Below are 16,382 nucleotides of genomic sequence, written 5' to 3' on the forward strand. Positions count from 1 at the left end.
TTATGTGGGGGGTGGGGGAGGGGGTTGGGGGAAACTTTTTTTTCAATCTCTTACTTTGCCGGAGATGCAATTGTTTTCCGGATCGTATCTCTGGTCGCTCTGCGGCCTAACATCATGGAGCTGGCAGCCTTGCTCGAGACTGACTTTGGGCCCCACCATGGGGCCGTGGTCTTACCATCAAAGCTGCGATCCCTTGCCTGGGATCGACGCTCCAAACGGGTCTGCGGATTCCAACATCGAGGAGCTCGCAGTCTCGGGTAGAGACTGATGTCGGGAAGCTCCAATGTCGCAGAAGGTTCGATTAGCCCCGACCCGGGGTTCGATCGCCCAGCACGGGGAGCTGAGATCCCCCTGATGCGGGAGGTTGTTCGCCCCGACGCAGAGGGCTCGACCGCCGACTACGGGAGCCAAGATCATCCCATCAACGGAAGGCTCGAGACCCCCGACCGGAGGAGGACAAAGAAGGGAAGTAGATTGAACTTTTTTTTTCGCCTTCCATCACAGTGAGGAATGTGGAGGAGTCACTGTGGTGGATATTTATGTTAAAATGTATTTTGTGTGTCTTGTTGCTTTTTATCAGTATGACTGTATGGCAAATCAAATTCCTCCTGTTGCAAAATATACTTGGCTAATAAAGTATGATTAGGATTATTATGATTAAGACATTAAAAAACCCCACTAAATTTGACAGGAGACAAAGTGTTGGGCCCAGCCTTGCCTTTTATCTAAACCTGTCCAAGATGCTCTAGGGGTTTGGACTCAGGACCATCCCACGAGACTCATTCACTACAGAGACCTCACTGCACCAGGATGCAGCGAGAGTCTGTCTAACCCTATTCACATCCGTCTTGGATGCATATCAACAATGATATCATTCAATGCAAGTATCTGGAATTACTATTTTGATCATTATTTCCACTGGACATCTTAATATTGTTCAGATTAATTTCCAAAGAATGTTAAAATTAAAGGGAGCAAGGAAACATAATGCTGTGTGCTGCAGCACATTTCAATTATTTCATTTGGCTTCTCAAAATATATTTTCCAATCATTAAAAGGATTGTTATGTACACATCAGCTGCAGGCAAGATTCAGCTTAAAAAGACCCAAATGTAGTCAGAGTTTGGAGGATCAATGATACATAGATACATAGACAATAGGTGCAGGAGTAGGCCATTCGACCCTTCAATGGATGAATCAATGGGTAATTTTCAATATAATCATATTCAACATAAATCATACTGCTTACTGTATGTTGAGGTCCATCCTGATTATCTCTGGCATAAAAAGGCTTGATGTCATAAGGATAATTAATGACAAAAACAGGTATATTGCCACAGTGCTGCACCAGATACTTCTCATGCTCAGTCTGTAGGTCATTGCCCCACTGTAAAAGATGACAGTGCATAATTATTTCAAATTTAATTTAATGTACCTAGATCTAAAGAATTTAGTCGGCTGTTCTATCCACTCAATTGATGTCAATCATATTTCAAATCTGCATAAAGATTTTTTTTAGCCAAATGTTAAATTAACCCTTTAAACTGCTTTAAAAATAACTTTCAAGCTTCAAAAAACAAAGACTAGGCACCTTAAACTACCTCCCATGCACGTGATATTGTAGTTTAAGTGCAATTGGAGATTAGCATTTCTGCAGATCAGATAAAGACAGAAATATTTTATATTAGCTTGCTTCAAATTGGCTGACATCACCTTTTAATGAAACACTTTCCAATAGCAAATGTGCAAGTTAGAATAGAAAAATGTTATTAGTCTGGAAAGAGTGCAAAGATGTACGAGCATGTTGAAAGGACGCAAGGGGCTGAGCTATAGGGAGAGCTATATGGGAGAGCTATATGGGCAAACCAAGACTATTCCTTGGAGAGCAACGAGGCTGAGAGGTGATCTTAGAGGTGTATAAAATCACGAGGGGAATTGATAGGGTGAATGCATGGAGTCTTTTAACCAGGATTGTATTAAGACCCAGATTAAAAGTGGGAGGGGAAAAGATCTAATAGAGACCCAACAGGCAACCTTTTCACTCAGAGGGTGGTATATATCTGGAATGAGCTGCCAGAAGAGGTAGTTGAGGCAGGTACAATAACAACATTTAAAAAGACACTTGAACAGGTGCATGGAATGGAAAGGTTTGGAGGGATGTTTACCAAACAGGGGGCAAATGGACTAGCTTAGATGGGGCATCTTGGTCAGCATGGGGCATCTTGGTTGGCATGGACAGGTTGGATTGAAGGGCGTGTTTCCTTGTTGTATAACTATCTTTAAAAAAAGTCAAATCATGCACTAGATATGCTTCTAAAGGTGTATTTCTAACACATTACAGGTCTGGAACCCCCAAATAAAAAGAGTTGTTTCTTCAATAATTAGAATTATCTCAGTCATTTATTAAAATAATTCACTTACAGAAACACAAGAAAATTCGGCACAAAGCAATCACCATTCTTCGATAGACTTCCTTATATTAAAGCATGACACAGATTAAAACTAAATATAGGAAAGTGGGTGTCTCCCCATGAACAAAACAAGTCTATGCACCCCGTAGTGTAGGAAGGAACTGCAGATGCTGGTTTAAACCGAAGATAGACACAAAATGCTGGAGTAACTCAGCGGGACAGACAGCATCTCTGGAGAGTAGGAATGGGTGACATTTCAGGTTGAATCGTCACCCATCTTTCCAGAGATGTTGTCTGTCCCACTGAGTTACTCCAGCATTTTGTGTCTATCGTCGGTATGCACCCCATAGGTTGTGTGTTAAAAAAATTGCAAGCACTGCCAACAAAACCAGTGCTTTTGTTGTAGCCATTTGGCTGCGGCATTCAAAATGTCTTAAACATTTTGTGTCTATGTCTTTCTAAGAATTTTGATATGAGAATAAAGTAAACAAAGAAAAGAAAATAGCCCGAGGAACAAAAGAACACTGAAGATCTGAAGATGTGAATACAGCTAATAAAAGAAAGTTGAATGTGAATAATAAATATTAATATTCTTCTCACACATATAGAATACAAATGTATACAACTGAGAAAAATTAGGTTTATTTTTTTCTTCCTTAAATGTATTTGCAAAAATAATTCAAGAAAGTGTGATCTACAGGGGGAGTAATTAGTCAGAAATTATTAAATGCACCATAATTTTGAATGAATCTTATCTTTTTGATTATCCTCTTAAAACCTCTGTATACCAAAACCATTAACAAAAGCAGTACTGCTAAATGAGACGTTTTTTCCTTAATAAGCTTAGCAGTTGCAATGGAAAAGCAGTCTATTAGTTGTGGTTACATTTTAGTTATCAAGTAACACATATGCTCACAAATTCATGTTCAGGCCTTTTTCTGTACCTTGGGTTCAAACTTGAAGGTTTCCGTACTTCTTTGCAAAATGTCAATTGCTTCAGAATAGGAAAGCCTAAAAAATAAATTTTTATTACAATTACATTGAACATGTTTTAACATGGATAAACATTCAGATTAGTTATTACTATATTTAAAGATCACCATGTTCCTCCAACTGCCTATTACAATTGCACTAAAGTTCCATTTAAAAATGGCAAACAGGAATCCGCATAATGCGTAAAAAAATGAATCCAAAAATTGCCATCAGTGGAATTGAAGAGATCTGAACAATATTTATGTTTAACAAAAACAAAAAGTTAGTTCATAAGATGGATTATGGCCAAGGTGTTTAAGTAATTCACTTACACTTGAAATGGATTTTTGAGCATCCGTTCTACTCTTTCCTAAAAATATAAAAATAAAATTATTCATTTTACAGAAAGTTGAGCAGTAGCTTTCCTAAAATGTTGTAAGCTCGCCAGTTCAGGTATTTTAATGAATAATTATTACTATCCTGAAGTGCATCATCATCCCTCATCAATAAATCACTTCACCCAACCACACACAAGGCCCACCACTGCATTAGATCTACCTACTCTTTTGTTCTTTTTCTGCACTACCAACACACCTTTCTGATCTTGGTATTTGCTTAAAATCTATTCATTTCTGGAATTCCCTGCAAATGAGGGCATTGACACACAAACATAACTGCTTCTCTCTCTGTTGATGCTCCCGATAGCTAAAATCCTCTGAATATATTTTTTTAAAAGAGATTGCCATTTTGATACAAATCACCAGAATACTACAAACAGAGGAAGTGAAACGGGAGGCTAAATAAGCAGGCCCTTTTGTTCTCAATAGTGCCAGTCCAGGTAAGTGCCCCTGACTTGTCCATGCAGATAGCTATAAGACTTTGGATGACCAGATGATGAGCCAAATTTTATAGCCATATCCTGCTAATGTAGCCTAGGTGTTATAACATCTGAAACAGTTTATCTGAATCATTTTACAATTCTTAGCATTATACTAGCTCAGAAACTGAACAAGTTAACTTACATAAATATATATTTGCATGCAAGTACTTATGTTCTTGGGTAATGACCCATAAAAATGACTAGAAATGTTCTTAAGTTAAACAAAAAGAATGTTCAAGTTTTCTCATGTGCACATGATAAATCTTTACAGTACCAACACTACACAATCAAGGATCCAAGAAAAATAGAAAACATTCAAAATTGTAAACAAGTCAAACGAGTATGTAGACAGCAAATAATATAAAGGGTGCGATCCCTTTAAAGGTGTGTGTGCAGGCATTATCTTTTTTTTGTATTTGTGGAAAACTTTCATTAAACCAGGAACATTTAACAAAAGCCGATCAAAGCACAGATGAAAAAAATATGGCAGATTACAATTAACTTTATCTTTGCACTTCTATAAACACTGGCGAAGAAAATATCAACCAAAAGATATGATGCAGAATGTGCAGACCTCTTGTCCTGGGGCAACATCTTTGTGGAAGAGTTGAACATCTTCTGGATATTTGGAAAGCATGTCAAATGTTACAGTCTTAAAGAGTTTTTCCATCACCTGGAGGAGAAAAGAACACTGTCAAAATTAAGGGCAGACTAAATACCATTTTGGTATAATTAAAATGAAGCTGCAAAGCAATCGTCAAAACTAAATACAAAATATCAAACAGGCACCAGTTTTCCTGAGTAATCTTTTACTACTGCATTTAGACAATAGATAATAGGTGCAGGAGTAGGCCATTCAGCCCTTCGAGCCAGCACCGCCATTCAATGCGATCATGGCTGATCACTCTCAATCAGTACCCCGTTCCTGCCTTCTCCCCATACCCCCTCACTCCGCTATCCTTAAGAGCTCTATCCAGCTCTCTCTTGAAAGCATCCAACAAACTGGCCTCCACTGCCTTCTGAGGCAGAGAATTCCACACCTTCACCACCCTCTGACTGAAAAAGTTCTTCCTCATCTCCATTCTAAATGGCCTACCCCTTATTCTTAAACTGTGGCCCCTTGTTCTGGACTCCCCCAACATTGGGAACATGTTATCTGCCTCTAATGTGTCCAATCCCCTAATTATCTTATATGTTTCAATAAGATCCCCCCTCATCCTTCTAAATTCCAGTGTATTCAAGCCCAATCGCTCCAGCCTTTCAACATACGACAGTCCCGCCATTCCGGGAATTAACCTAGTGAACCTACGCTGCACGCCCTCCATAGCAAGAATATCCTTCCTCAAATTTGGAGACCAAAACTGCACACAGTACTCCAGGTGCGGTCTCACCAGGGCCCGGTACAACTGTAGAAGGACCTCTTTGCTCCTATACTCAACTCCTCTTGTTACGAAGGCCAACATTCCATTGGCTTTCTTCACTGCCTGCTGTACCTGCATGCTTCCTTTCATTGACTGATGCACTAGGACACCCAGATCTCGTTGAACTCCCCCTCCTCCTCATACTCAATTTGGCCTCTTTACAGTATTAAATAATATGGCATTAATATTGTTTCTGGTACAGTGGTGAAGTTATCCATGTGTAGGAAAAAAAACCTGCAGATGCTGGTTTAAATCGAAGGTTGACACAAAATGCTGGGGTAACTCAGCGGGTCAGGCAGCATCTCAGGAGAGAAGGAATGAATGACGTTTCGGGTCGATACCCTTCTTCAGTCTGAATACTGTTGGGTTACGCATTACAGCTTGGTTTGGGAACAGTTCTGCCCAAGACTGCAAGAAATTTCAGAGAGTTGTGGATGTAGCCCAGTCCATCACACAGACCAGACTCTCCACCATAGATTGCATTTACACTTCACGCTGATTCAGGAAAGCAGCCAATATACTCAAAGACCTTTCCCCAGTCATTCCCTTTCCTTCCCGCTACAATCGGGCAGAAAATATAGAAGCTTGAAGGCATGCACCACCAGACTCAGGCACAGCTTCTTCCCCTCTATTATCAGGCTTCTTAGTTTTTCCATAAGCTAGGGTACAGTCTGATTCTCCTCTTCCTCATGTGAATAATGGACTTTGTCGAAGAGTTTTGTTAGAATGCAGAGAACTATATTTTGTTTTTGTTTTTTTTTTTTGTTGTTTTTTTTTGAATAAATTTTTTATTGGAGATAGGTACATAACCTGTTTACATCTTTACAGTCATACATTTTTAAATTGATAATATTGTCAATTATTATTATATTGTCTCCAATACCTTTTGCCCCTTTTTTTTTTAAAACTAGATAGAACTAAAGAACTAGATGAAGTAAAGAACTATATTTTGTGAGGTGTGTCTTTTCCTTCACTCTACCGATTGTACTTGAGTTTGGCTTGATTGTATTTAAGTATGATATTATCTGATTTAAAGTTTTCCACTGTACCTCTCTACACGTGACTATAATAAACCAAAACCCGCTTACTTTGATGCATAATAACCTAAATAATAAATGAATAATAAACCTAAACCCATCTACTTGTACTCACATACTGAGATGAATTTTAAACTTTTAGCTTTCACTGGTGTTAATTTGTCGAAAATGATAAATGTACAGTCAATGTAGACTGCAAGTAGTACTAAGAACAATGATCCATCTATGGTCCATTTTATACTGTGGAATATGCAAAGGTGGTGTTTAGCATAAGGCCAATGCATATTCCATGAGTTCCACTTGTTCAAATGAGGCAAGATGTAAATGAAAGATGTAATTAAAGCAGAATGGATTACAATATCAAAGTAAATCCTGTAAGCTTATTTGCTGTAAAATGAAAAAAAGATACAAAATAAAATGGCAAATGCTGAAAAGAAATACACAAGCTACAAGAGGAAATCAAAACATACAGTAAGTGCTTTCAAATGTGGAATGAGATAGCTATACCAGTAAATGGGAAAAATGGGCCTGTAAAAGAAAAGCACGAGCGGCACAAAAATCAGAAAAGCATGAATCAATCTAAGGACATGGCAAACTATTTAAAATTAGTATTTTACATTAGTTTTTAGGTTAAGGTTTATTATTGCCATTCAAACTCAAGTAAATAGAGCAAAGGGGAAGATACAGACTGCAGAATAGTTCTCAGCATTGTAGTACATCAGTTCCATAGACAAAGTCGACTGTCCACAATAGAATTGAGGTGAATCAGGCAGTACACGAGTTTTCACTGAAGGGAAGAGTAGTTTAAAAAAATGCAGTAGGAGCATTGGTTCAATTAAAGTTTAAAGAGTAGTGGACCCGAGGCCGACAAACCTCCAATGCAGTAGGCTTGTTTGATCAAAATAAAGTCCAAAACGTAACATGGCAAAAAAGCGCAGAATATAGAGGCTGGTTAATATGAAATGTTTATTAGTAAATAAAAAACTACAATGAAGCAGGTCTTCGGTAATCAGTGTACATTTTCAAAGAATAACACAGACGAAAACCAAAGTGAAAAATGTTGACTCAGGGTTCAAAATATTCAGGAACATGAAGAAAGAAAATTTGTGATTTTATTAACTATAAAATAGTCAGTGAACTACTGCAAAACAGGTTCATCCAGAATATCTATATAGTTGAAGAATACACTTTTTTGTCCTAAGAAAGTGACAAATGGTGCTGATAACATACTCACAGCAGAGCAACAGCTACACTTAGCGTTTGTAATCGCTGTGAGGGTACTTTATAATTTGCACAAATGTCATGAGCAAAGTTGTAAATGTACAATCTTTCTTCGAAAGCTCTATTAAAAAAAAACTATCAACAATGCAGTAAGAGTTGGATGGTCTTGATAGCTAAACTTATTTAATTGACCTGAGAATTCCAAAGATTGCTCCGATTTGGGTTAAACAAGCTGCCAAGATCAAGCCAACAGGAATTCATGGTGAGGCTTCATGAATTATAAATGGATATAAGAAAAATGCACAGGAATATGTGTGAACACAATAAAAAAACTTAAACATACTACTGAAAATGTAGTAGGTCTAAAAATAACCAAACTAAAAACAGTTCCAACAACCTTTCTGATATAATAGGCAAGACAATCAGCATTTTCCATGTACATTCAGAGTATATATTTTTTAATGGTTCGACCAGAAAATTGTGGTTCTGCTTTGTTGCAAAGTAATAGAAAATTATTTGCAGTTAATCCAAAAGCAAGATTGCATTGCCACTATTGCACCGTATGTGCAGAAGGCTCGAACATAATCGGCAAAATAGGTATTATTCAAACATATATTTTAGCAATTGTTGATGATAAATATGGCACACTGCCATTGCTTAGCACTGAGTAGATTAAGCAACGCACCCACTTTGGGAACACCGAGAATACAGGAACAACTTGATATGCCAAAGCATCTTTACCTCCATGATGTCTTTCAAGTTTTGGGTGAAGGCAAGTTCTGCTTCTATCATGTAAAACTCTGCTAAATGTCTTCTGGTTTGGGAATTTTCCGCTCGAAATGTTGGCCCAAAGGTATATACTTGCTTGAATGCCCTAAGAAATCATTGGGAGTATTTTTATTAAAAAAACTATCAAAACATAAAATGTTCATACTTTTCTTGACAACTTCCTCGGATTGAAAATCTCATGTTATAAATAAATGAAAAATATATTTCTAGCAATAATAAGCATAATTTCAGGCTGGTTAAAAATGACAAATATTCTGACAATGTTCTTCCACTTAAGACCAGAAAAGGTTTTGATATTCTACTGCTATGATTTGAAGGTTTAATTCAATTGTGCTTTTAATGTCATATCAGCATACATTTATAGTGCCCTCCATAATGTTTGGGACAAAGATCCATCAATTATTTATTTGCCTCAGTACTCCACAATTTGAGATTTGTAATAGAAAAAGTCACATGTGGTTAAAGTGCACATTGTCAGATTTTATTAAAGGGTATTTTTATACATTTTGGTTTCATCATGTGGAAATTACAGCTGTGTTTATACATAGTCCCCCATTTCAGGGCACCATAATGTTAGGGATACATGGCTTTACAGGCATTTGTAATTGCTCAGGTGTGTTTAATTGCCTCCTTAATGCAGGTATAAGAGAGCTCTCAGCACCTAGTCTTTCCTCCAGACTTTCCATCACCTTTGGAAACTGTTAGTGCTGTTTATCAACATGAGGACCAAAGTTATGCCAATGAAGAAAAAAAACCCAAACACCTGTCCGACAGATCAGAAACACTCTTCAGGAGTCAGGTGTGGATTTGTCAATGACCACTGTTCGCAGAAGACTTCATGAACAGAAATACATAGGCTACCATGCAAGATGCAAACCACTGGTTAGCCACAAAAATAACATGGCCGGGTTACAGTTTGCCAATAAGTACTTAAAAGAGCAACCATAGTTCTGGAAAAAGGTCTTGTGGACAGATGGAAAAAGGTCTTGTGGAAGATTAACTTATATCAGAGTGATGGCAAGAGCAAAGTATGGAGGAGAGAAGGAACTGCCTAAGATCCAAAGCATACCACTTCATCTGTGAAACACAGTGGTGGGGGTGTTATGGCCTGGGCATGTATGGCTGCTGAAGGTACTGGCTCATTTATAGTCATAGATGACACAACTGCTGATGGTAGTAGCATAAGGAACTCTGAAGTGTATACACACATCCTATCTGCTCAAGTTCAAACAAATGCCTCAAAACTCATTGGCCAGCGGTTCATTCTACAGCAAGCCAATGATCCCAAATATACTGCTAAAGCAACAAAGGAGTTTTTCAAAGCAAAAAAAATGGTCCATTCTTGAATAGCCAAGTCAATCACCCGATCTGAACCCAATTGAGCATGCCTTTTATATGCTGAAGATAAAACTGAAGGGGACTAGCCCCCAAAACAAGCATAAGCTAAAGATGGCTGCAATACTGGCCTGGCAGAGCATCACCAGAGAAGACACCCAGCAGCTGGTGATGTCCATGAATCGCAGACTTCAAGCAGTCATTGCATGCAAAGGATATACAACAAAATACTAAACATGATTGTTTTCATTTACATGACATTGCTGTGTCCCAAACATTATGGTGCCCTGAAATGGGGGGACTATGTATAAACACTGCTGTAATTTCTACAGGGTGAAACCAAAATGTATAAAAATGGCCTTTATTGAAATCTGACAGTGTGCACTTTAACCACATGTGATTTTTTCTATTACAAATCTCAAATTGTGGAGTACAGAGGCAAATAAATAAATGATGGGTCTGTCCCAAACATTATGGAGGGCACTGTATTTCATAAATCAGATAATACTAAAAGTTCATGCAGTGATACATTATCAGATGTAGTGTGACCGATGATAGGCCAATAAAAGCATTCCCAAACAGTATACCAATTCTGTGAATGCCGTGATGGAATTTCATATTGCATCGTATTCATTCAATAATTTACACAATTTTTCTAAGGGATACACAACTCTCAGCACAATATTTAATTGTATTTTGTTGGTATTTCTGGTATCATACATTTTCATCAATAATTATTTTAACCAAATCTATTGGTAAGCTTTTAGAAAAGAATCATTGAAAAGTATGCTTCAATTTTCTTAAAGGAGAGTTGGCTTTTTTGTCTTTTCACCAGCTTCATCATTCAAAATGATCATGTCAGATCTTCTACCTCAGTCCCACTTTGCTGTATTCATCCCATATTTCTTCCCTTCCCCTTATGTATAAATATCAATATTCTTTGTTTGGAATGGATTTGAATGGCCGCCTCCACAGCCCTGAAGCAGAGAATTTTAAAGGTTCACTGCCCTTGAGGTGAAGACATTTTTTCTCCCCTCAGCTATCAATCGTGAACTAATTATCTTGGCTTTTCACTTCACTGGCACGGGAACACAATCCAGTATAATTTGGCATTATTAAAAAAGAGAGAATGTGGAACAGAAAAAAATCTAACATTTGGTCCTCTGAAATGTGAAGTGACATTTTAGTTACCTCTTTGAATTTGAATTAACTCAATAAAATTTAAGCCAAAGTAAGCAGATGTTGATCCACAGGTCGAAATACTTAAGATTCTGCACAAACTCTCAGCTCAATTCTAAATTTGCAGATTGCTGATATCGAAAACAAATACATGTGCTGTGCAATATGGATACCAACATTAACGAGTACCTAAGGTACTTTGCCAGGTGAGAGAATGGGTACTTTGTTTTTCCTTTAACATATTGCAACACAAACCAGTATTAGATACTGAATGCAAACGGGTAAAATGTTCCTTTCACAAAACCAAGGTGCCTTTTATCTCAGAGGCAAGATAGTATACAAAACAAAGAAAACGACAGAAATCAACAGAAAGCACTCGATCTTTTGGACATTTCTGAAAATATTTAAACCAAAATTTTCTGTTGGTTTAAAAACTGTGCACACAATCTGCAAAATAAAAAATAATAACCTTGATTCGGCTTTAAAAATTAAAAAAAACTGAAAAAAGAGTATGAACATGCTTCTTACAACAGCAGAAATAACAAGCAATAAAATGAAAATGCAACTAGGTTGAAGTAAACCATGCACACATTCTGCAAATGAAATGAAAATGCCACTAGGTTGAAGTAAACCATGCACACAATCTGCAAATTAAAAAAATAATAGCCTTTTGTTTTTATCAAAAATCAAAACACTGCTATTTATTAAAAATAAAAACACTGCTAAAGTCGTTTGGAGGTCTCTGGAATTAGCTGGAATAAAGGAGATATAGAATCAGAATAAATGCTTAAAATACAAATGTGAAGTGTGAATAAATGCTTAAAATACTAATTAGTGAAATGTGACAAGTAGTAGTCTCCTTCATTCAGTGCAGGGATATATCTTTTTACCAAATTTTTTCCAGTGAAAAATATCAATGACCCATTGGACTACTGATATAGGCTGAAGAAAAACAAGATGAGCAATTGTGCTGTGATTTCTTGTGATTTTAAGATCAGACAAAGTTGGAAAAAATGCCGTTACTGACCAAGTGGGCTGAGGAATGGCTAATGAATGGAGCTGAATTCAGATAAATGAGAGGTGTTGCATTTTGGGAACTCAAAACAGGAGAGGACCTTCACAGTGAATGGTAGGGCCTGTGGGAATGTTGCAGAGCAGGGAGTTCGAGGAGTACAAGTACACAGTTCCCTGAAAGTGGCATCACAGGTAGATAGAATGGCGATGAAGGCTTTTGGCACACTGACCTACAATCAGGAAATTGAGTATGGATGTTAAAATGTAATTTTACTTTTGTATATGACGTTGGCGAGGCTACACTTGGGAGTATTGTGCTCAGTTTTTGTCATCCTGTTATAGGAAAGACGCAGTTAAGCTGGAAAACGTGCAGAAAGATTTACGTGATGTTGCCAGGAATCATGTGCTTGAGCTATATGGAGAGGTTAGACAGTCTAGGACTTTATTCCTTGGAGACTGTCGGGTGATCTTATACAGTTATATAAAATGATGAGAGGTATAGATAGGGCGAATGCATGCATTTTTGCCCCAAGGAATCAAGAATTAGACGGCATAGTTTAGATAAGAGAGAAAAAAATTTATAGGACCCCGACAAACAATATTTTTCACACAGTGGGTGATGGGTAGATAGAAAGAGCTGTCAAATGAACTATTAAAGACTGATGCAATAAGATTTAGTTTTGTAATACAGCTTGGGAACAGACCCTTCGGCCCACCGAGTCCATACAGACCACTCCCTACACACTATGAGCAATTTAGAGGCCAACTAACCCACAAACCTGCTTATCTTTGTGATGTGCAAACCTTCCAACATTTGATTTTACAAATTCATAATTTTGATATCCAAAGTTCAGAATTTTACGTCAAAATTCATAATATGGCGCATAATGCAACTTTTCAGCAGAAAAAAAGTATGCACGCCAAATGTACATAAGCGTTGTGCTGCCTTCATGTGTGAAAAACAACTATTATTTCCAACAGTCTGTAGTTCTTGGACTACATGTACAATGTCAGGCCCATCATGAGTATATTCTGCTATTTTTGTAGAAAGGTTATTGAACAGAAATACTTTTTACAACACAAAGAAAAAATTGTTTTGTTTTTCTATTTTGCTTTTTCCTTACACATCCCAATTCTCTTGGTATTGAATAAAAGAACAATAGTCATAAAATGCATGACTAAGTTATGAAGAAAAGGTTTCATTTAAAACTGCACATACCTAATTTAATTGAAGGCATACTTGCTCCAGTGGTCTTCAACAGCAAATCACAAGGGTCCATGTCCCCCCTCCCCCTCCTCCACTGCCCTCCCACCCCCACTCCCCCTCGACCCCCACTCACCCCCTCCCCTCCCCAACCCCCCCCCCCTCCACTGCCCTCCCACCTCGACCCCCACTCACCCCCTCCCCAACCCCCCCCCCCATTCACCCACCCTATCCCCTCTTAACATCAACGGGACTCAAGCTATGTGGCGAGGCCCAGCCCGGCGAGGCGAGGCATGTGTTTTGTGAAAAAATGTGGGGTGAAATTGGAATGGCGGAAATGAAATAAGAAAGCAGAAACTTTCCGCCAAATTCGGAAGGGTTGGGAGGTCTGGATGTGGGAGGAAACTGGAGCACACAAAAAAGAACCACATGTGGTCACAGGGAGGATGCACAAGAAACAAGAGGAAAAAATGTACAGATTGTAGGCATAAAATACAAATAAAGGAGAACATGGGGACTAAATACAAGCGAGATTACATACCTTGAATTTGAAGAGGTATAGGAAAGAAAACTGCAGATACTGGTTTAAATCGAAGGTAGTCACAAAATGCTGGAGTAACTCAGCGGGACAGGCAGCATTTCTGGAAAGAAGGAATGGGTGACGTTTCGGGTCGAGACCTTTCTGGTCGAGTCTGAATAAGGGTCTCAACCCGAAACATAACCCATTCCTTCTCTCCAGAGATGCTGCCTGACCCGCTGAGTTACTCCAGCATTTTGTGTCTATCTTTGAATTTGAAGAGGAATCAATTCAAGCACATTTCTAGTTTATGTTGCTATGTTTCAAGTTAAGAACTCCAAAGTTCCTTCTCCTCAAAATGGCATACATTTTTTTCCATGTTGAATTTATTACTGTTTTTTTTTTTTAAATCCACATTTCACTGCCTTCCCAACTAATATTTATTGTTCAAATGTGCTAATGTGACCTTATGTTGCTTAGGAAACATTAAAAAAAATAATACAATTATTTTATAGATACATTTTTAAATGACTTCATACATTTACTAAACTACTACCCCCAAAGTTAAAATAGGAGTAGCTTACCTATTTTTCCCCCAAGATTTAAAAATCTCAGATTTCCAGATGAAGTTAATATTGGAAAAGGTTTACACCAGAGATGCTGCTGAAAATTCTACATCTTTCCTCTTCCTGCACTATGATAATGTAAAAAGGACAGGACATTTTATTTGGTTGTTATGGAAGTATCTAACAAACATTTACAGAATGTGTAGGAAGAGACAGCAGATGCTGGTTTAAACCGAAGATAGAAACAAAAAGCTGGAGTATCTCAGCAGGTCAGACAGCATCTCTCGAGAAAGGAATAGGTGACGTTTCGGATCGAGACACTTCTTCAGATTGAAGAACATTTACAGAAGTTTTTCAATCAATGTATCTTAAATCAAAACACAAATTCACAATCTTTTTGTAAACCAGCATCTACAGTTTCTTGTTTCCAAACGTTTACTCTTCAGGTTATATGATGTTGAGGTATGGAATTACCAGGTGTGGATGGGGGATGGGGTGTGGGGGGAGGCTGTGAGAGTAAAGGTGGAAGAGATGTGGGAACAGGACAAAATCTTTCAAATGATAGGTAGATACAGGTGAGGGACGAGGGGGGTTGATTGGCAGATGGTTGGACAGAGGCCAGAGATGAACTGACAAAATGTGTGAATAAGGATTGAAGAGGTGCAAATTGTCAAGATCTACATAAAAGACTGTTTTCCCACAACACCTTCTTAATGTTTCAAACTATTCACCAGCAAGGGAATACGAAAATATGTGCAAAGAAGCTTAGTCATGTTCAAAATTCTCCAAACACATGAAGATGTAAACCAATTAGAAACTTAATCCCTATTCTACGTGACATCTGGTGCAAAGTAAATCTGCAACCAAAGTTTCTTGAATCAAGAGGATTACACTGAAGATTCATTAGCCAGTCCCACTGTGCTTCTGCAACAAAAATGCAGCGTGCAAAATCAAAGTTGAAAAAAATTGGTGATTCTGATGTTTTTTTTAATTCTCATCGGATTAGGTAGTTAAACCTCTAAGAAGGTTATAATGATCTGGGTCATTGTTTCCCAGTAACTATCCCCGATAGTTTACTGTATGTCATGTTATAAAAAAAGTAAACAAAGTCATAATCTAAATATTTAGTACCACATTTGTCAGTATTTTTTTAACGCAACATAATTTCAAAATAATGTGCAAATAGTACACATTATAAATAGAGAAAAATTAAAATTAATAGCTGGAGAATTATATCTAATATGCATCAAAACTGCCCAGCTAAAATTACTTGCATATGCTTGATGACGAATGATGTTGCACAAGGAGATGATACGAAACAGTTAGCAACTCCCAGAACAGTTATACCCAATATAAATATTGAGTAAGCAAATTTTCTTATCCAAAGCAGGAAAGAGTAATGTATTTTTTTGTGAAAGATACAGTGCTGCCTTCTAAACATTACTGCAGGATTTTTTGATATTTATTTCCTTCAAGTACAACACTCTCCAGGAGCTGGAGACCAATATTCAGCTCGTTAAAGCACTACACTGAAAGTCAATTCCAGCATCCCACTCCAATAATGTTTTACAATTGCACTGAAGAATTTTAAATTACAGCATACCTTACAAAGAATAAAGCACAAGAAACTGCATGCTGGAATTTTGAGCAAAAAACAAAGTGCTGATCAGGCAGCACCAGTCGAGAGAATGGACAGGCGACGTTTTGGGTCGGGACTTTTTTTTCAGGCCGATAGAATAGTGGGGAGAAAGCTGAATAAGAGAGGTAGGATTGGGGCAAAACCTGGCATGTAACAGGTAAAAGATTAAACACCACAAACTGTAAATGCCAGATTAA

General features: G+C 37.7%; 1 protein-coding gene across 3 annotated transcripts in view; it reads right to left on the reverse strand.

Annotated features, from left to right (window-relative positions):
* The window catches only part of nars2 (asparaginyl-tRNA synthetase 2, mitochondrial), a 48,427-nt gene that overhangs the window by 11,273 nt on the left and 20,772 nt on the right, over positions 1–16,382 (reverse strand). For all 3 annotated transcript variants that reach the window (XM_078402622.1, XM_078402625.1, XM_078402624.1), the window contains 5 exons: positions 8,684–8,816; positions 4,838–4,936; positions 3,716–3,753; positions 3,356–3,422; positions 1,250–1,387 (listed from right to left, as the gene is read on the reverse strand). In XM_078402622.1, coding sequence (XP_078258748.1) covers positions 1,250–1,387; positions 3,356–3,422; positions 3,716–3,753; positions 4,838–4,936; positions 8,684–8,816 — 475 coding nt within the window. The remainder of the gene's footprint in view (positions 1–1,249; positions 1,388–3,355; positions 3,423–3,715; positions 3,754–4,837; positions 4,937–8,683; positions 8,817–16,382) is intronic.

Source organism: Rhinoraja longicauda, chromosome 7 (genome assembly GCF_053455715.1).
Source record: "Rhinoraja longicauda isolate Sanriku21f chromosome 7, sRhiLon1.1, whole genome shotgun sequence".
In the NCBI taxonomy this organism is placed as follows: domain Eukaryota; kingdom Metazoa; phylum Chordata; class Chondrichthyes; order Rajiformes; family Arhynchobatidae; genus Rhinoraja; species Rhinoraja longicauda.